Below are 22342 nucleotides of genomic sequence, written 5' to 3'. Positions count from 1 at the left end.
GATACCTAATCAAATATCTATACACCTTTGTCTTTGGAGTTAGTCCACTTCCTTCAGCCTTTATCCTAAAGTTAATTCGATTTTTTAATTCTTTAAACATGTTCTGTAAAATTTACATCAATCGATCAAGTATAGTAAAGTAATAGTCGTGTTTATCAATCATTTACAAAAAGACTTTTAGTGAGCCATCGATATATATAAAAATAATAACAAAAAAATAATACAAAAATAAAAATATATGCATAAAAACACTCAAGGTGTAATATAAATATTTCTTGGAGGAATGGTAAAACGGAAAAATATTTAGGGTGTTTCAATGAAAACAATAATTTTTGTATTGAATCATCCTGTATAACTGAAAATATTTTTAAATATTTGCCTACTGAATTTATGTAACATCTATTAAATCATTTTCGAAAAGAGTGCTGAACAAGGGAGATATATTCTTTTGCAACATATCAACTTGGAAAAATGATTGGATGGCTATAGATATTCATAAGACTTCTTAAAATGGAAATTGGATATTTGATCTATGAAATTGGGACTGTTAATCCTGAATTGTTGCGTTTTATTGATAGGCTAAAAAATCTACCTCATCTGAGAATTTTTTTTATTAATATTTGTATCACTTGGCAGTAACACTTCTTTTAGTTTAATGATGGCGGATGCGCCAGGCAACTAAAACATTCAACAACTTCTATAACATGAAAAAAATATTTTAAAACTAAAGAAAGTACTCAGAGTTGGTTAAAACTTAATGAACAAAAACTTGAACATTTTCAGCGAATATTAATTGCTCTCTCGTTAATGTGACTAAATATTCGGTGGTAAAAGGAAGTGTTCTAAATATTTGCTGATTAATTTTTACGGTTCCAATTACTGCAAATGTAAACAATTTTTAATAGCGAAATAAATATACGATGTATTTAAATTTGACCTGAAAACCTCCAGTAAATTTTAATCATGCCCGCTGCGATTTTTTGGATAAAAATTCTGTTAGCGTTTTTTATGATCTAAGAAGGTTCTAATTTTTATAATAAAAGTAAATAAGATAAAGAAACTGCGACATTAAGCATTTTATAGTTATAAAAAAATCATTTGAAGTCTGTAGGATACAGAAATAAAGACATTTTCAAAAAAAATTGCTAATGCAGTATTTATTACAAATACATTTATGTAGTTCATGAACAAAAAATTAATAGTGGTTTTCAGGTGAAATTTAATCCAAGTATAAGAATAAAAAAAGGGAATTAATGTTTTCAAACTGGGATTTGGAGTTTGGTCTGTAAATTTTTAGTCTCACTTTTATTAATCAATTCAAGGTTGATTCTATCGCAATCGCATTGCAAACTTGTAATGTTTGTTTCTTATCAGATGATTCAGATTCGTTACGCAATGTGCGTTTTTTCCAGAAATGACTTTACCAATAGCACTGCCAAAATTTAATCTTTGTTTGCTTAACATTTCCAGGGCAGTGATATGTCAATAATCTCAATAATCATCAACGTCATTTTGGAATATTAAAAATACAAACTAAATAAAACAGGGTGTTGGAAAAAACAAATAACTTTATTTAAATAAGAAAACTCTAAAAAAATCCATTAACAGTAATAACAATACACTGAAACAATAGGAATACAGAGAATATTGGCGGAATTATACTAGCATTTTCTACAAGTGCGTCATAACAATTCTCTAAACTGCGCAATATACAAAAATACTTTAATAAAAGTACAATTTAACTAAATGAAGGCATTGTTCGATTGGAAAACTATTTGGTAGCCAATCAAGTAAATATATTTATCTACAATGTTATAATACAAATATACATAGTGCACTTTTATCACATTGTTTACATATGGGAATTCAATTAAAAAATCATTAAAATTTATTTAGTAAGATGAAAATTCGTGGTTAAATTCGTTATGATTTTTACTGACCTTAAACATATTATTTGGAATTGGACACAAAACGCAATATGAAAATGAATGGAAATAGCACTTGTGAATGATAATAAATATATACTGATGTTAAATGTTAAGTCAACGCTTTGATGGCGGTACTAAATGTGGCGGCAACTGCGGCGGCAAGTCGTTACCGTCTATCTTGATATTGATCAAATGCATTGCCAAAGCAAATTCTTCTTGATCCAACATCCCATCTTGATCCACATCTGCCAATTTCCATACTTTGCTCAAAACTGAATTTGGCAGTTTGGACTTGACCATTTCCGATTTGGCCGCTAAAATAAATTTAAATTCGTTTTAGAAACTTAAAAATAATTAAATTTGCATATATCTTCCACCAATGATTTTAAAAAATATCCGATTATACTTTCGCATTATATTTTTATTTGTGATGGTAGCAGTGTTCTATTGCGCTACAACCCACGTAAAAGCTTTATTTGCGATGGAACATTTAAAACAACGACCCATGTCTTACAGAATGATGGTAAAAATACAATCTGCTTCCTTGATGAGCAAAACGAAATTGCTACCCAAAACACTGGTCAAGGTCGGATGAATAAAAATCTGGGTTAATTTATGACATTACATCAATGTGATTTTATTGTCAAGTTTAGATTTTTTTGCAACGCAAACAAAAACTATACACGCAGATAAGCAACTGGTACCAGCTAGGACATAATTAAACCCATTGTCAAAAATACAGTAAGCAAAAAACCCGGGCGGCATTGTATTGTTTTAGCTTACATTTTCTTAAGGACCAAAATTTTTTTCTTTGGCTCCAGAATCCTAGCAAAGAGGCTGGGGAATTCAAAACGGCTAAAAAACAAGGAAGCAGACTTTAATTTATTACCGACCTTATTTCGAAAAATTATTTTCAAATCAAGTTCTTTATCTCACTGTGTTTAATGCACCAATTGATACTGAATAATTCGTGTATGGCAGCACCTACTTGTAATGACTACAAATGAAACGGACAATGGTTATTTAACAATGATGTCCCGTAACAAATGCAGAAATTGCTGTTTTCGTATGTAAATTATGTAATCACATTAGAGAGGAAATAGAGAATAACTCTGAAATTAGTGCAGTTTTAAAAATAGGGATAACTTCTCGTTTTTATATTTGTTTAAATATGAACTTATCAACCATTTGATACTAAACAAATATTATGTGTAATATTTTATTGCATGCACATGTGCAAAAGCCAGTTCTTAAATAAACTCATTGAAAATGGCACAGTTTACATATCAGATAAACGCTATGTATGTCGCGACGAAGTAAACTAACAAATTATTCTTAAGTCGTTAAAACAAAGTAATTTCGGGAATATAAAGTTACACACGAAATGTTTTAACAAATACATATGTTGTGCCTTCCAAAACCTTAAGTCAACTAATATTTCAACTCTTAAAAAGCCGGATAAAGGTCACTTAGCTAAACATAATGCTTTTTTCTTGAAATTTTAATTGAAGTCATACAAAATTAATTCACGTTAACAACCACTGTCAATGAAATGCATCCATTATTCAAAATTGTTTTACATTAGTACCACCGAATATACCGCAGTCTGCTACCATATATTGCTTTTTTGAGGCAGAACACAAAATTAAATGATATATGAATTGAATGTTGTGTAACGCCAGTATTATTTTTAGATTACCTATTTAATCCCTTAATACGATGGTCGCGAATTTAAACATGTGGCTGATAAAAATTCATTAACATATCTATATTTTATAAGAGATCATTTACTCAGCTTTGTTTAATATAATGACAGACAAATTTATAAAAATGCAATAATTGAAACAAAAATTGGTTAATTGAAATTATATAGCTTACCCATCCCTGTAACTTTGCCGTCAACAGGATTTAACTGATTGAAAATTTCATCATAGCGTGGTTTGTCTCTATTAACTATCCAGTCATGTTCTCCAGCACCAGCATCTATCCCTTCTCCGCGCTTATAGCCAAATGGAGATGCCGTGTCTTCAACATTATTAAATGCACCACCCTGTATGTGACCATCTGTATGATTCGCTGTTACTTCTTCCAGTGGAATCATTGCCATTAGCTTAGAAATATCTTCTGCCAACATGCGATCAACAATATCCAACAACTTGGGTTTTAGGGGATTAAATTTGCTAAAATCACAACTTGCTAGGCCTTCCTGTAATTTTTTGATATCGGGGAAATCACCAGGTGAAATCTGATGCTCCCTTTGTAGTTTTTCGTATATATTTCCTAAATTTTTTATTAAGTCCTTTTTCTTAGAATCTTTGCCAAAAACTGAAGGCATTTCTTTGCGAAGTTCAGAGATAATATACGCATGAACTTTGGCAAGTCTTGCCCTTTTTATTAAATCATTCAACTTTCTTAACGCAGCGTTTCTAGGTAAAGACTGTAAGTCTCTGAAGAGATCTTGCTCTTCATCTTCAAAAAGTCTCCTGTTAACATCGTACCTCAAGGGTTGGTCCCAAAATGAACCAATGTATACTCTAGCTACTTCAGGAGTTTGAAGAACTTTACCCAAAGACCACATAAGGGCGCCATAAACACGCATCAACTGTTGATGGTCTACCATATCAGCCTTATTTAATACAATTCGAATTTTGTCATCATGCCCTCTTAAAGCTTCTATTGAGCGTCTAAATTCATCAGAAATATCCAGTTTATGAGCATCAAAGAGCAATATTATCCTATCCACTCTCTCAGCAAACCATTCAAGCACGCCAGTGAAATCATACCCCCTATCTACTCTCTGTTTCTCTCCAGATAGAATTCCTGGAGTATCAACTATTGAAATATTTTGCAAAACAGGTGAATTTACTAAAGAACATTGAAGACGGTTCAAGAAAGCATTTCCAAATTTCGAAAGAGGTCTGAATTGTCTTTTCGGATCTACTACCAAAGCATTTCCTGGTATAATTCCCTCTTTTTCATCATACATAACCGCTATAAATCTATCAGTTGTGGGCTCTGGACCAATACGAATTCCAGGAAATTCTCTTTCTAATAGGTATTTTATAAAAGTTGTTTTACCTGTAGAGTATTGACCAACGAGTAAAATCATAGGCTTAGCATCGAAGTCGGAATCTTCCAGCTTTGGGCTGTGGAAATCATGGAACTGATAATGTTCTTCTAATGGGAGAAGTTTATGTCTGTATTTGTCCTTAAGGCCTTCGACTACACTGTTGTAGATCTCTTGTTTGTTATTGTCTCTTGTCAACCAGCTGAACATTTTCACTTTTTTTTTGCACTCGTTACGAGCTTACTAACCACACAAACTTATTACAACGACCGTAATATTGTAACTAAACGCGAACTGACAACTGACATTTATTTAAGTGGGAGGAGTGGGTTTGACGTGGACTTTAAGCGGGGCACAGACCACTAAAAACAATAGATTGGAGAATACATTCGCTCAACATCAATTTTATGACAGATGATCGCTTAGGATAACTTTTTGTTACATATTTATTAAAAGTTCTGTTATTACAATTTGCCAGTTTGATAGTTCAGGCAAGACATTAACTTGGATTTAAATCAAGTTATCTCTCTCTATCCACTAGCAAAAATTATCAGACGTTAGAAATATTTACGTTTAGGAATAATTCAAATGGTTTAATCATTATTTCAAGTTGATGACAATTATACATAGATATGTTTCAATCCAAACTAGTTTGTCCTAGCTCAAATGAGTTTATAAGAGACCAGGAAGAGAGCAAATATCGATCGAATACTACTCTGTCCTGACATCTGTTTTGGCCTGTGATACATACAAATAAAAAAAAAAGAAGTTTTCTGAATTCATGGTGAATTGCTGTACTAAAATAAGCAAGCTTGAGTGTGTCTTCGATTACTGTAGCCTAGATTTGCACTCCACGTGTAACGCGGGAAGCGAACAGGACCCTATATTAAAAAATGTAAAATTTACTTACATAGATGGCGCGGAGCATAATTAGAAGCTTTCGAATTTTCTACTTGCCTACGGTTTTGCTATTTACTAATTTCGGATATCCAGAAATTAACACATTCATTCTTTGTAATATTATTTGAATATGCCGCTAAGGTTTATTCAAACAACTGTTCTAGAGAATAGACATTTAAGAATAATGATAAACCTATCAGTTTGATTAGTAATTTAGTTAAGATTTTTGAAAAGCGTCTCAAGGACAGATTTATGAATTTTTTAAATACTAAATCGATAATTTCTCCCAATCAATCTGGTTTTCTGGAAGGGCGGAATACTGGTGATGCCATGTTCACCCTAGTATCAACTATTGTTAAAAACTTAAATTTAGGTAGCAAGTGTATGGCCTCCTTTATTGATCTGGCAAAAGCATTTGATACGGTTCCTCACGCAAAGCTTATTGAAGTATTAGATCATTATGGTATCAGAGGAATAGTCTTAAAATGAGTAAATAATTTTCTAGCAGATAGGTATCAGATTGTGAAAGTAAATGGCTACACAAGTAACAAGTTCAAAATAAAAATTGGTGTCCCGCAAGGTAAGGTCTGAGGACTTATACTTTATATTACATATATAAACCCTTTATTGCCAAGCGTCATACGCAGAAGACACTGTTCTTGTTTTCAGTGGTGATAACAAACTAACATTGAAAATAACTAAAACAAAATAAATAGCCTTTTCTCTAACAGCAGCAAGTAGGTCTGAATAAGTGTTTGTTTGAATGGTTATGATATAGAGGAAGTTTCTTGTTTAAAATAACTGGGTATTATGATAGATAAGCATCTCAAAGGGGGATCACATATTGATTATTTAAGGAATAAAATTGGTAAATTCATACACAAATTTTATCTTCTAAGAGAATTTTTAAATAAAAAACTTGTGATTGTCTATAAAGCGTTTGTTTAATCACTAATTAGGTACGGGATTCTTGTTTCTTTTATAAGCTCAATATCATACAGAAATGTATTCTCAAAATTATTTTTAAACAAAAGAAACGTCATCCTTAATAATAAAATATTACTAATTCTAGAAAATATATTCAAGCTTGTAAATCATTTTTATGGCACTACTTTGTTTCTCTCATATTCAGGCCGGGAAGTTTTGGCGCTGTGATGATATTGTACTTGTTGCCTTTTATTTGGTTTCATGTAAATACTGTGGGTAAATTAATAAATAAATAAATAAACCGAAAATATTCTTGGTCCGGAAATACTTTCATTATTGAGCGGATGGAATGTTGATTAAAAAAACAATGAACAAAAAAACTATATTAACTTTGTTACCCGGAATATAATATTCCTCATTCAACTGGTGGGAAAAAGGAGAAATACACACGGATATAATAATATAAAAGAATTTTTTATTTGGCACACATTTAATAATACAGCACTTTTAAACTAACCCTGAAAAATACAAAAAAATCTACAATGTATTTAAACACAGCCATATCAAGGCATAAAAGCTAATTTAAAACGTTAAATATAATATTAACAAAATATTGTTTTGTTAATGTTTAAAATTAATTGGTAGATTCAAGTTCCTAATAAAAATTGCTGACCTTGACTGATTTTGAGAATTTCTTAGGCCTGGAACTGAAAGCAGAATGTTTAATTTGTCATTTAATTTTTTTTTTAAAAAGGCCATCTGCTTTTTGGTTTAAGCGGAAGGTCGTGAAAATATCTTGCACTAGCAAACATTTTATCCGGATTTATTGATGGTCTCGGTAAGGATTCCGGGTTAATAACTTGTTCATAGTGAGTAATTTGTTGATCGTCACATTCTGTCGCTTCTGTCACTTCATTTAGGTCACTAGGGGTGCTATCCGATGTGCTCGCTACACTAGGCACAGCGAGTGTTGGCTCAGCTTGGGAGGGTTTTGTGACGGCAGTTTCGATTGACGCACTGTCAGCATCTTCAGGAGGTTTTTTCTGTTTTATTTTTTGTCGCTGCGCCATTTTAGGATTCCTTAAAAGATATACACCGTTTAATAATGGAAACATCATCGTCATCGTCGTTCCAGGACGACGATGGACTTAAAGCACCGTCGGTTTGTATTATAGAAGGATTGACACCCATGTTAATATTAATAACGCTTGTTGATTGTTGGTGTTTGAGAAACGCATTGTTGACTTCATCTTGTAAGTACGCAGTTGCTGCTGGTATTGGTAAATTCATAGTGGCACTTATTATCGGCCCTGTTAAGATCGACTTTAAGTGATGACCTGAGGAAAATAAATATTATATTTGAATTAACTGTCCTTCATGTTGCGGGGTATAGTTTTATTAGCTACCATTCCAATTTAATATAGAAGCATTAAAAATGTTAGACTGTTCTTATTTGCGGATATAGGAATCATATAAAAAGGGAAAAACATTTCTCAACTTTTCTGATACTGACTGGAAGCAATCGTCATGATTTAATTATAAAATTAATAACACTACTGCAAGTATTTTCTGAAAATGTTTTTATATAAATAAATGCTTTTATAGAAAAACACGAATTAATTAAAATTATTTTTAAGAATCGTTAATATAATATATAGCTTCTATGTTATTTTATGTTGTGTTTCGTGGAACTAATATTTTTCATTACCCAGGCTAAATATTACAAAAAAAAACGGAATTTGAAAGTGTCTTCAATATGAAACTAATATTTTTAAAGTTTGATAACATCTTGATTTTTTATAATAATAACAAAATAAAATAAACATTTTCGTACTGAATCACAATTTACAATTCACATTTCACGAAGGCTATCAGCACAATTAAGCTACACCATCTGATGGGTCATACTTAAATATTTTTTAGTAGACAAGAATGCAATATCAGGCACAGAAATTTTTCGGATAAATAATTTCCATGCCAAAGCGACCGTTACCAAGATAACCACCAACCAACCACCGACCACCAACACCAACAAGCAATCTTATCTAATAAATACCAATATTTTTACCTTGCAAGAACACTTCAGGCACCTCAATAGCCAAAATCCTTGAATCCTCGTTCGATCCAGGCGCTGAGGGTATGGTTAGCTGTACTGGTACGCGTCGCCACTCAGGAAATGCGATCGCCTGAGGTAACTGAGTGTTGGTTTGCTTGATTTGCTTTTGGCGACTTTGTTGTTGATGGATTTGGCTGATGTAGTTCTGCTGTTGTTGCTGCTGCTGCAATTTTGCAGCATTCGAACTAGCACCTTTGAGAAAAAAAATAATTTTCAGCACCTAGTGATTACTGTTGTTTGGTTTGGAGATGTGATATGCGTTTGAAATAGAACACCGCTAACATTATTATTATTGTACGACCAAAATTATAGTGCATTTATTAGTTTGGCGTTTTAAGTATTTTACAGTTCCTTAACCGTAGATCTTTCGCAGGACCGTGGTAAAACTCATCCCAACAGATGTTTATTCTGCATTAAGTAGGTCTTCAATGAGATGGACCGTAACGAATATTTGTTGAAACTTGACATTTTTATTTGAAACGTAAATGCGATGTATTTCGAATAAGTTGAAGCGTTTATTTTAACATCAGGTGATATGCGTCGTTCTTAAGTAAGTACGTATTTATGTACCTGATTCTGGAGCTTTGCCCTGCGAGGCTATTTTCACTGGATAGTTCGAAGAGTAAAGGTAAGTACCTGTACTCTATTTATCTTACAGGTAATTTTGAAAATAATCATGTTTGTCTTGTGTGTCTGTCGATTAACAACATTTGTCTATTCTTGAATTTTTGTGTCTACATAGTTCTTCGATTTCTAAACAAGAACAGTGTTTTTTAAGACTATAGATTCTATTCGCGGCAATTAAATATTTTTTGAAGGTTCCTGTTTTTCAACACTTTAAAATGTGGAGATTGTGGAATGAAGCAGATGTTCCCCTGTTAGAAGAAGATATGCAAAATAACGCAGAATTTGAAGACGAAGTGGAGATGGTAGTCGAACCTAATGATAATTTAGAAGACGAACTACCTCAGCAAATAAAAAAACGGATTGTTTTGAACGTTTACAATTTTATAAGAAATTCAGAAGGGAAAGTAGGAGCAGCAATAAAAACAAGTGACATAGAAAGTTAATCACGGGGTCGGTTGTAAAAGCACTATAATTCTGGTCGAAGTATAATAGTGTCGCTTAAACCGAAGAACTTTATCTAGGACAAAGCAACACTACTTCCAGTAAAATCGAAAGGTTCTTTGCTAAATTAAAGAAATTATATTACAAACAGAATCTGATAGTTCAATTTTCAGTATCTTTGACATCGTCTACTTGTGTGCCTTGTTTTGTAAAGTGAATTCTGTCTTTGTCTATCTGCTTGATGTTTGTTCAAATGCCGAAAACTAACTTCATATGTCGGGAATTCACTTGGGATGAAACATATTTGTGTTGGTACGGCTTGTTCGAAAATTGTAAATATAAACCATATTTTCGCATTTTTTTTCCAATATAGACTAAAAAAAAATATATATGTTTTTTGGTGTAATAGAAAATTTTGGGTTTTATAGGTTATGTATTCAAGCTCGTAGTTAATGTTAACAATTTTAATGTGTTTTCAAATTTTTTTTATTCAAATATTTTATTTGGTTTTTTTGACGAATGCAGGTTGACCCCCCTTGGCTTGTAAAAAGACGTATTATTTTTCTGCACATTTGTAATATTTTGATGCTGTCTGATTAAAAAAAAGGAAAATCTAAAGCACATAACAGTTTTAAAAAAATAATTATTATGTTATATTTTGGTATTCATTTACTACATAAATAAAAATCGATGAACAGTGAACTGGATCTAAACTCATACAATGCATCTGGTATCGATCTTGTGAGGTAAATTTAATTTAGAGGGAGAGCTAGTAATCGGGATTCATTTCTAATTGTCTTAAAATATCGAATTAGTAAAAAGTAGCCGGAAACATAAAATTCAATGCCGAATTAAAAATGCTAACAGCAGTGTTGTCAGATTTCGCGATGATATTGATAATTCTGATAAACTTTCCCCCACTTCTAAACTTTGCAATGTTCAGAAACCTCCAAAATTCTTTTTTAGTAACAGTTGTAAATCTGACAACACTGTTGTTAGCATTTTTCAATAATTCCCAGGTATTGAATTTTATCGTTCCAGCTTCGGCAGTTTTGCAGTAATAACGAACAATAACCAATGTGTAAAATAGGCTTCTATGTATAAAAAATAGGCCTACTTTCATTGAATTTAAACCCAAAATCAAAAATTTTCTTCCTTTTTAATCACAATATCTTGCATGAATATTATTATTATTGTGAACGTTCAACCTATAATATTCCACCCATGACATAATTTAAAAAAAAGGATTGTACTCCCAAATTTTCCTAGAAGTTTTGGCAACTGTCCTAGCACTTTAAGGATAATATCCTAGCAAATTGTTAGCAATGCGAGTAATACATTTTCTCTGCATTTTGAGGTCATATTATTGTAAATTTTTTGTTTGCAATAGTAAAAAAGTAAACCAGAAAATATCAAAGATTGATTCCGTAGATGAATATGAACATTCAAAATCATCTAAAACGGACGACTCCGATTTTAGAAAAAATTATGAGAAATGTTACACTTTTATTAAAGTTCAGTTAAAGCATATTGGGAATATATATGTAAGATTAGTCTATACAACTCATTGTACTAGTACATGGATTAGAAACAAGTTTCGGATTTCTGTGAAACTTGCCAGGCATACAAGAATATATTAATTATGTATTACTGATATTTATTTATTTGTTTGTTACTTCATTTTTATAATAAAAATAGGTTAAAAACTACCACTGCTATCAAAAATTAACAAGATAGAAAAAATTATGCAAAGTAAAGGGCAAATTAAACGCAATACGTTTGAAAGGCATACTGCTAGTATGCCGTCCGAATATTCTGTCATTAACGGGTCAACCCATTTTTTCGATTCACACTGTATAATAACCTATTCCCATGTAATAACGAAACATAAATCAGTTGTTTCATGTTCTTTACCTATTGATTTAGATGTGCCAAAAATATAAAAAGAAAATTTAAAAATTTTCGCGTTCCCAATAAATAAATTACAGTGGTTTAACGCACATATACACCTAAATACGCGTGTATTTTTTGCTTTTTTTAATAACACACCTAAAAACCTACTACAATAATTTTTTAAAAAACGTTAGAAAATATTTTTTCCCAACTATTTAAAAATATATATTGTTGGATCGTCAAATATTAATCATTTCAGTAGGCATATATCGGTATCTTCTAATTTATATAAATCAGGTTAGATAGAAGTCACTGGTAGTGAGCACCCCGAAAATATTAAAATTTCGTTGAAACAGCTTAAGTCGTGTGTTTGTTGACGATAGTTATAGTTATGTTTATAGTGGATGGTTAATATCAAGTTGTGCAGTTGCCTAATAAGATAATATCAGATCGGTCGTGCTACATAGTTTTTTTTAATGAAAAAGATTGGAAGGAAAATAATCACAACTCACCGATATTTTTCTCTACGTCAGCGGTCTCCTGCGAAAGTTGAGTCGCCGCTTTTGTAGCAGCCAGTTTCGTTTCCCATAAACTTTTCAACTCTTGTATCACAGTTTCGTCCACACCATCCTCGATAAATTGCTCCCTGATGTGTGTTATAACATCGGATATGACTTCTTGATAGGTCTTCAACTGCAACGGAGAGCAATTTGCACAAAACTAAACAGATAGAGCGCGGCGATCGATTTGAGGATCGATTCAAGTTGCTAACGGTTCTCGCGGAAACTTATCGCACGTTCCTTCGTTCATTTTGGGGAGGTGGTGCAATCAACCAATAACAAAAAAGCGGGAACTGGAATTCGGTTAGTTACAATAGTGCATTTTTTCGATGTCAAATGTGGCTGTACTCTTTGCTTTAGGAATGTAACGATTTTTTAAATTGGTTTTGACTATTATTTCAAACTAATATCAACAAAAACTTTTTAAATCCGACATTTGTTTTCGATTATTATTTAAAAAAAGCAGTGTTATTTGTGTTGTATAACCACAAGCAAGACGTAAAATGCGCGTAAATCATTTTCCCGGCGTTTTGAGGTTATATTGTTATAAATACAAACAGTAAAAAATTAAAGCGGTCTTCAAAAATATCAAAAAAGGAAATATGAATATTCAATCTCAATTTTCATTCAAAAATTTATGAGAAATTAAATACATACTAATGAATGTCATGAAATTTGTAATAAGTTCAAAATAATTAGAATACGTATAGTTCCTAAGCCTCTGCTGATAAATACGCGAAAGCATAATAATTATATGAAAAACTGAAATATTCCAAAATTTCCAAGGATTCCTTCCGTTGGCTATTTTACAATTAGCTCATTATTTAACAAAAACAAAGTTGGAATAAGTAAATTAAAAGTTATACCATTGACTTATTTAGTTTTGATATAAATTGTTCTTTTTCTTCATTTAGTTTAATCACTAAACACGGGAAATAGCTGGTACCCACTTAATTTTTAAAAATTTTAATTCATATACAATTTTAATTTTAATAAGAAAAAATATTAGAAATTATTTGGTCCAACTTTACGTGTATGCTGAGAGAGTTAGTGAGTGAGGAGATGTAAATAAATCGTAGTGTTAATTAATAAAGTAAAATAAGAACTAAAAAATTACTTAAGGTTTTCAAAATAAAGTAATAAATCTGTTTTGATTTCTTAGGCTTAGATATTCAAATAAGAAATTGAAAAATACGTATTTTAATATATTTCATTTAATTTTGTGCTAAATAAACCCAAAAGGGAGAAGTTAATTTTAAATCATTTATTTTTAGATTTTCTATTTTATTTTAATATTCAGTTTTTCATATTGCTTTCTTACAACTGTTTAAGCTTCATGGTGATGATTGATAGAAGACATTAAGCTGTACATGTGCAGCATAAGAGCTAAGATTTCCACATTTTTTATAGAATAAAATTGATATTACATTCTGATTGATTTGTAGCATCGTCCTGCTAAATTTGTGGCTTAAATTCCTAATAATCGCAAAACTTCGCTGAACCATTAGCATTCCTTCTACATAAATAATGTGATAATTTGTTCCAACCTTTCAGTAAATATAAACAAACAGCGACAATGCGAATAAAATTATTTCTTTTTAGATAACACTGTTAATATTACTCCCTACAAATTAGGAAAATATGTGTATTGTGTTTGCATTACTCTAGATATACGTTTATGAAAATACGAATTATACAAACTCCTAAAAAAATAATCCAATTAAAAAAAAGAAGTAATCTAGATATATCTACATGTAAAATTGTCACCGTCCATGACTGCCGAATTTAAAAACAAAAGAATTTTTGGTCAACTGTTAAAAATTTTACTTATTCTAGGATTTATAAGTACGGGGGTTGCCTATTATTTCAATTATTGGGAATAAAACTTGGCAAATCGATCCACTAACATTTAAATTTCAATTTAATTTATGTTAAAACTGCACAAATCCATCCATTAATATCAAAAAATTGTGTTGCTAAGGGACTAAAAAAGATGTGATTTGCTGACGAAAAACGGAATAGGCCTTGGGCAAACTGTGCCTCTGTGTACTCTATTTTTTTTTAATTTAAATTCAAAATATATAATATACCAGAAGGGAAAAAAATTGCAGGTGGATTAAATTTTAAGTTGATTTTATCAAGAAAAGACTAATCGGTTTTATTGGTCTATTATTTCCGATTGCATGGAGTAAAATATAAAGGTACTGTTGTCGACCTAAATAGAACTTGTAAATGAAAATGAGAACCTTATCTTTTACGTGTAGAAACCATTCAAGAAAGATGGTTACCACGATATATATGTTCAAAGTCGTATTTCCTTTTTTGATAAAAATTGGCTTGACCAATATCTACACCGATTCGTTATCTCTCTTTTTCTAGGTATCCCTAATTAACATTTTGTTTCAATGAATGAATAATGAAAATCATTAATAATATATAATAAGAAAAATTGTGTGTCGCTAAGGGATACCGATAATAAGGAATAATAATGGCTCATGTATAAATAATAAATTTCAAAAGTGATTTATTGAATGTAATTAAAGTGTCTTTCATCCTCCACCAGGTATGATTTAAGTACGTTTAGCTTTTATAATGGGAGTATCTATATTTATTTCATCTTAATGCGTGTAAAAATTTCAAAAATTGTATTTGTATTAATTACCAAGATAGAGGATATTTTATTCATTTGACAATTTTTTCTTGACCTGGAAAGTTGGGGTCACCAAGTATAAAAAAACATAAATTTGGTAGCCTGTCCACTTAGTCACGCTCATCGGCTTAAAGAAAGCGAAATACAGAGTACGAATGGCAGGATTTTAAAATTTCAAAAACAACTCATACACACGTGATTTTGAAAATCTCCTTTAATATATGGAACGAAATTGAAAATAATCCAAAATAAACTTTTAGGTGATACTATCAACCTGCGTACGATGGGTTCCTGCAGAAAGTAACAGAATACGAGGACGGATATGGTATTTAATTAAAAAATATGTTATTTTGTTTAAAAGGCCTCTAATTGATAAGAACACAAAGTTTCATGAATTTAACAACAACAAAATTCGGAAAATGTTTAATCGTGTTCTACTTTAGAGGAGTGTTAATATAATAAAAAAACTAACTTTTCCAGCTATTCCAGGTTGCTGAAAATCGTGTTTTAGAATTAGTTCCGATTTTAAGGTAAACTGCACGTCATTATTTGAAGTGCAAAAATCTGATAATGGGAAAAATCGATTTTGAAGCATTATTGATAATGCAATTTTTTTGCTGACCCACGAAACTTGCCGCCGCTATACATTTCCCGAGCGAGCACTAGCTAATAGTGTTTAGATTCAGCACTGATTATTTACTATCTGGCGATATATTTTTGCTGATTAGTTATTTTACGCGCTAATATCGACAACGATCGAGTACCACCAAGAGTTGAGAAAGAAAATACGGCATTAACTCAGCGGAAGGTCATGTGCGTCATTGTTAAACATATTCGTCTATAAATTGTATTCGTATTTAATAAAACTACTTACGACAGACGATTTGCAGAGAGAGTTCGTCATTTCTTCGTCGTTTCTTTTGTCGGCTTTTACTTTCTCCGTGAATTTTCCATTCAAAATTCTTTGCAGACGTGCAGACGGGATAACCGACAATAACACAACACACTCTGCAGCTTGTTCCACCACTATGGTCGTACAGGTCTGCGGTAAAACGCTAACGGTAATGACGTTCCGCAGGTTGTCTTTTTAAATTAAGTACTTCTATAGTCGTTTAGCGATTTACCCAATTGACCACTTACGCTTACGAATGAAAATCGTGCGTTCGGTTTATTTTATTTTTTGAAAAACTTATTCGGTGTCACTATAAACTAAAAATATATAAAACGGTACGTATTCACGTGGCCGGAGATCGGGTCAATTGAATACCGTTTGCTTTGAAACCGCGCGGCACCGCTTTTAGTAGCGTACAGGGTGGTCCGGTTAAGAGGGGCCTACACCTTATCACGGAACCTACGGGGGTTACAAAAAATAAATAAATACAAAAGTCGTTTCTATTAAAATGGCCTTTATGTTTATACTTTTTTATATACAGGGTGGTAAAACAAAGTTACATTTTTCAAAGTTCTTTCAAAGACGAATTGAACAATATATATGAGTATGAGTCTGCGACGCACCGTTTCGAATTTATTAGCGATCATGTTCAGAATTCGGGTTATGTTTAAACCATCATTGTTGGGTTGCTTATTATGCTTAGGCAATGATGAAATTTAAAATATTTTCTTTAAATACGCGGTGCTGCCACGTTTCGCAAAATGATACTTCTCTCAATTTTCTTTAATGAGACACCTTGTATATTATTGGATTTTCGAATAGCCAATTTAATAGCAATTTCAATTATATAACATAGTACGGGTCTCTGACTTACCGTTTTGGCTTAACTGGCAATTATTTTCCAAAAATTCTTTTACATTCATAATTCAAGAATATTGTAAATAACGTCCTTAAATGGAAAACAAAAATTATAATGTTTTAAACGTATTTTTTCGGATTTCGACTATTTTCCATTTACTTGATAAGTTACATTTTTGTTGAGTCTATTTTGTTAATGTATACGAAAAAGTTGACCTATTGGAATGTTACATCGCCAATAAAAAAAGTCCGGCTCTTCCTCTCAGACAAAATAGAGTCAAATTTCCCTACAGGCGATTGCCAGGAAAAAATATTTGCCAAAATATACCTCGAACAAATGGCAGTGTTTTAGTGCAAAAAAGTAGGAGCCGAACGGTTTTGGATGACAATATGCAGCTAGATATTCTTCAGCATTTTGAAAATCTTCCAGAGACCTCCACCCGAAATATATTGTTTTCATTACAGAGCTAAATGAATCTAGAACACTCCATATGCTTCTGGGGGCTGTTTAGCAATTGCGTAGCTGGCTATTAAGAGCTATTAAAATTCAAATTACCATTAATATAATATTGCTGAACGGACGTTCCCTCGTAAAAATCGACATAGAGCTGACATTCATGGCGATTACGTTGGCTTGGCGATTTATACTCAAGTAACTTGGTTTCATTATTTATTTACTTTCATTAGATTTTATCAAGTCCATCGGAAACTAAAAGAGCAAAAAAATTAATCGTAAATCGCTATTTAAAATTTCCCGCCCTCAAATTCACTCCGAAAAAAGAACCAACCTTGATAAAAAACTTTTTATTGAATTCAAAAAAACGCCAACAAAAAGTCACATACAACCAAACTAAACTAGAACATGTTATTTTTTGGAATGGATTTTTTTAAAAATCTAGAGCTTTAGCGAGTATTGTCAGAAATCATGTTTTGAAGAGAATTGTACAAGTACATTGCAGTAAGTCAAAAAAGTATATAAATAGCAAAAAAATATCAAATAAAAAATACAGAACATAGCAAAAAAGAACTATCATTAATATATTCAGATTACTACATTTGTTACATATTAAAATCGGACGCTAAATATTCATTCAGACTGTGTTTTTTTTTTAATTACATTTTTTTATTTCATCTGGAAAACTTAAAGCCCGGATACTTTTTCTTACATTTGGTTAATCTGAATTTAGGAATTTTAAGACCACAAATCCTTAAGTGATTTCTAACAAAGTATAGTAAAAGTTCAGTCACGGCAGAGACATAATTCTGTGCTCGCGAAAAATAGGTTGGTAATAACTAATACTCGGGTTGTCCCGATTAAAAATATCGAAAATTTTTGCCAAAATATATGTACTATATCCATATATTATTGTTTTTTTTATGGAGCATCCCTTTCTTATCATTATTTAGCAATTGGTAAACTTTTAGTAGACCCTAAGGTAAAAAGTTCATATAAATTGTTAAAACCATTTTTTTCTCTGCAACTTTTTAAAAATCATTTTTTAAAATTTTTGCTGTAGTTTCTCTGTAACTACGTCACCAAACAAGTAATTTTCTAAATGTTCCTTTAAATAGTTCTTTGCATATACCAAAATCGTTGAGCAAGTTTCTTTTTTGGTTGCATTTCTGCAATTGCAGTTCTGTCCGTCGCAGTTTCAGGTAATTCATTCCGAAATCGATCGTATAGATTTGATTGTATTTCATAGGACGTCTCGCTACTATCGTGTGGCAAGAAGTATTCTTTGTCATCTAAATCTTTTTTCACGCTTTTTGACGATCTCTTGCGAACATTTCCCTCAAGGTTTTCCTCGCCCTTGGCGTTGGTGTTTTCGGGTGTCGTAACCATTTTGTGGTCGATTGATTGGACTCCTGTTGTGGTGTTGGTGAGATTACGATGCATCTTTTGTTGCATGAGCTGGTTGTGTTTTCGATAATCGGTTCTTACGTCGTTGATACCTTGGTACATAATTCCAACAAAGAAGAATGCTAATAATACGCCCATACCAATTGATATCCAAGAAACCTGTTGGAAAATCCATATTCTAGACAAAAGTCTTAAAATATTCCGCCTTAATTAATAAAAATTTCATTTTTTTGAAATAGTAATTTGGAATAGCCGAATTATAGTCTAATCGAGGTGATTTTCATAGAAATAGCCATCTGGTATCAGATTCGATGGTTGATTTGAGGACAATGGTAGTAATGAATTGCTTATTAGAAATTTTAAAAAATGAGCTATGATTTGAGTGAATCAGTTAATAAACAAAAAGTTATGCCGAAAAAACCTTCAAAAATAACCGTTTTTTAAGCTGTTAATAAACAACAGTAGAACATATTGAACACGCAAATTTGAAAAAAATGGACAGTGACTTAAAAAAAGCTGTATCTCTGTTCCCGTAGCCAGGTCACCACCATTTATCGGCGTTTCCATCGCATTATTTATTTTTTATTTGTTTGGGACAAAAAAAATGAAACATGATTGAAACAATTTAAAATTGAGTGTCATAATTTTCTTTTTTGATATTACAAGAATAGCAGGGTCATTTCGAATAAACAGTTAAAAAACAACCTTAAATTTGTTAACGAATTAAGTATACAAAAATACTAAACATTTTTACATAAAATTCTCAGCGCTCCTTCATGGCCCGAGAGGCTTTTTTTGTTAAGGTACGAAAGTTGTTCAATATGTTCTTCTTCTTTTGTAAAAGGTATTTTTTTATTTTTTTCTATATTTAAAAAAAAATAAGGGTGCTTGGAAAATAACTTGAAAATAAATCAAGTCTCTTTAATGTTATGTTCATTTTCTTCTAGAAGAACTTCTAGAATCTGCTCACTAAAGAAAAAATACTGAGCACCCTCAAAATGATTTATTGTTGTAGCATAAAATTCTTTTAAATGATCCTAAATTTCTTCAAATTGAATAAATTATTTAGTTCCCTTACTAAAAAAATGCTAGTAACTGATATGACCAAGAAGCGTTCTGCATTATTTTATCGATCAGAAAACTGTACCCTAAGGAGGAATTTTTAAAAAATAATTTTGTTTGTTTGTTTTAACGTGAGTGTTACAACTCTTATCAACCAACATCAAAGAATATGATATATTAACATTACGATAATTTTTAAGAAAATATGTTAATTAAAAAAAAAGCTTCTTTCAGCTGCAGTACACCAATCCTTTTATTTTACAAAAAAAAAGTAGTACGGTAGAAAAATCCTCAAAATAATGCAATACTTTTAAAACATTTTATATCTAAAAATTGAACTAATCAAAACAATTAAGTACTTACCAGATTTTTGCTAAACACTGTTTTTTTTTCTTTGTCCCAAATCAATTTACTGCATTCTTCCATTTTGACGAATCTGGATTTCTAAAGCGCTCGACACTATTACCACTTTATGAATTCAGGTGAGCTTTTGGTGGATAAATAGCCTCCCAGCCCCACCATTTCATTGTTCGTTATCAAATTCACAACTGAACTCTACAATAGGTAGATGGAACTTTCATGTGTATTACGATGATGCACCATTTTTCTTAATTATTAACTACGTAATTTATAATTTACAGGATTTTTTATTTTTATAGATTACGTGGAATTTTCATATTTTATATTTTTAATTTATTTTAATTCTAGTATTTAATTTTTCATTTGTAAAATTAATTAGACACTGTATAGAACACTTACTTTAACCATATCTGAGCAACGTTTTAAACTTCTCAGTTGGTTTGGTGCATAACGATCACATTTAATTAGAGTTGATAATAAAATAAAACATTCATAAAGATATTATTATTTCAAGTATAAATTTCATACAAAGTCACCCTATATAATTACATACTTATTTATTAACGTATTTTCGCATTATTTCAACCTATCTCCAATCATTTACAGTTCTTCGTGAGTTCGAGGCATTTTCTTTAAAATCGCTTGATACAGATTATAGAACGCGTAAACACTAACCGATAAAATGACAACCAAAGCAACTCCAAATACAACGCTTAAAAAGCTCCCATCGATTATCCCTGGACTTCCGTTTCTCCTTGGCGGTTCCAGATTTAATCCCCTTTTTCTATCAGCCATTAGCTTCTTCATGCTGTCCAAGCGATGACGTAATTCATCTACAGACTCACCAGTTGCCTCTGCTAGAATTATAGATTAGTTCTTAACAATTGGTATTGTTTGGTGCAAGTTGGCAATTGTTAACTACCATTAATACGTTAATTATGATTTTTCATGGCACAAATTCGCAGGCTTTTTCGACAGGATCGGAGAAGTTCATTGGTGAGTGTACATGCTTTACCTGAATATACAAGCTGTTTTGGAACGCTCAAGATAGCCATGTTTTGCAGAACTGAAAACAATACTCTGCATATCAACATTTTGAAAATTCCTTTTAAGGTAAAACTGTAAAATAGGACAAATAAATTAAATCTTGATATTATGGTATAATAAAAGTTTTCGGAATTGGCAGTTTACTTGGTGGTTTATTAGCCCAGAAACTTTTTGCAATGAAAAAAGGGATGGGTATTTCTCTGGATTATTTTCTGTTTAAAATTTTTACTGAATATAAAAGCACTTTGATTCAAGTTGATAGTTTCGTGTGATATTTAATTTCTGCTTAAAAAAAGAGGGTTCAAATTGTAGATTTCAATTAATTTAATTGCCTTATTTTTTGCAATTTTTTCTATATCTCAAAACAAATTTATATATGGGAAGTTGTTTATTACGAAACTTGATACGGTGAAATTTCAAACACATAAGAATATAAAATTCTTTACGTTAGGATTTCAGAAACAATCATTAAAACACTGAAAGAACAGTCTGCTGGCTGGTCCATTAAATGTTGGTAATTTGGAACCTCCCAAGTAAACTCTGTATATTAACTTACCAATGAATTACTCTGAATATAAAAGAACATATATAATTTGGTTGAATTTTATTCAAACGCAATAATTTAATTATCTTGGTTACGATTTATTGCCATAAAGTGTTGCCCCAAAATAGCTCCAAAAGCTTTTATTTTAATTTAGTAAAAATTAATGAACATTAATTTATGTTAATTTGCTGAAAAATAGCATTCAGTGCTTCAACGTTCGCTTAACATCAATGCATTCTGGGAAAATTTGCGATAATTCACTGATTCTATTCATTTTGTCCACATTTCCGTATGATCGGAATGCAACAATACGACGCCAATTGTACTGAGTCACTGAGTCAAGTCAATTCACCAAGAAAATATGTAGATTTTTTCCAATATCTGCGAATATTTTTCGAAACAAATACTTAAACGTGCAAAATTTTAGAATCAATTGCGAAGCGTTTTATTATCACTTATTTTATATCGAACCTTACGAATTCGTAAGGTTTCCTCTCAGTGCCATTGAAAACTCGATGCGGTTTCAAGAAAACGATACAACCACGCACTCGTTTGTAAATAATGTAGAAAAGTCTTAAAGCTTACTCTGTTCCATTGATGAAGTTGTTA

General features: G+C 31.3%; 2 protein-coding genes across 3 annotated transcripts; both read right to left on the bottom strand.

Annotated features, from left to right (window-relative positions):
- Nucleotides 1-1556: 1556 nt before the first annotated feature.
- Nucleotides 1557-5289, bottom strand: LOC132695715 (EH domain-containing protein 1). Its single transcript, XM_060660153.1, has 2 exons — nt 3807-5289; nt 1557-2242 (listed from the first exon to the last, which is right to left on the bottom strand). The coding sequence occupies exons 1-2, from the start codon at nt 5203-5205 to the stop codon at nt 2043-2045; spliced, it is 1599 nt and encodes a 532-aa protein (XP_060516136.1). The 5' UTR covers nt 5206-5289; the 3' UTR covers nt 1557-2042.
- A 1176-nt stretch (nt 5290-6465) lies between these two features.
- LOC132695744 (transcription initiation factor IIA subunit 1-like) lies at nt 6466-16342 on the bottom strand. 2 transcript variants are annotated; one of them, XM_060660198.1, is made up of 4 exons: nt 15984-16342; nt 12412-12592; nt 8891-9130; nt 6466-8159 (listed from the first exon to the last, which is right to left on the bottom strand). In XM_060660198.1, exons 1-4 carry the CDS (start codon nt 16011-16013, stop codon nt 7894-7896), a joined length of 717 nt encoding a protein of 238 aa, XP_060516181.1. In that variant the 5' UTR covers nt 16014-16342; the 3' UTR covers nt 6466-7893. The 2 variants fall into 2 exon arrangements, with proteins under 2 accessions (XP_060516181.1, XP_060516182.1); XM_060660199.1 differs by having other exon boundaries at nt 6466-7902.
- Between the last annotated feature and the right edge of the window lie 6000 nt (nt 16343-22342).

Source organism: Cylas formicarius, unplaced genomic scaffold (assembly GCF_029955315.1).
Source record: "Cylas formicarius isolate icCylForm1 unplaced genomic scaffold, icCylForm1.1 PGA_scaffold_12__32_contigs__length_19106922, whole genome shotgun sequence".
In the NCBI taxonomy this organism is placed as follows: domain Eukaryota; kingdom Metazoa; phylum Arthropoda; class Insecta; order Coleoptera; family Brentidae; genus Cylas; species Cylas formicarius.
Note: the sequence above shows the minus strand (reverse complement) of the source record. Positions and strands in the feature narration are given on the sequence as shown.

Coding starts and splice junctions, on each gene's coding strand:
- LOC132695715 (XM_060660153.1), bottom strand. CDS start 5,205: ATGTTCAGCTGGTTGACAAGAGACAATAACAAACAAGAGATCTACAAC. Junction 2,243..3,806: donor CGGCAAAGTTACAGGGATGG/GTAAGCTATATA, acceptor AATTTATTTTAG/CGGCCAAATCGGAAATGGTC.
- LOC132695744 (XM_060660198.1), bottom strand. CDS start 16,013: ATGACGAACTCTCTCTGCAAATCGTCTGTC. Junction 12,593..15,983: donor CTCTCTGCAAATCGTCTGTC/GTAAGTAGTTTT, acceptor TCTCCGTTGCAG/TTGAAGACCTATCAAGAAGT. Junction 9,131..12,411: donor TGACGTAGAGAAAAATATCG/GTGAGTTGTGAT, acceptor TTTTTCTCAAAG/GTGCTAGTTCGAATGCTGCA.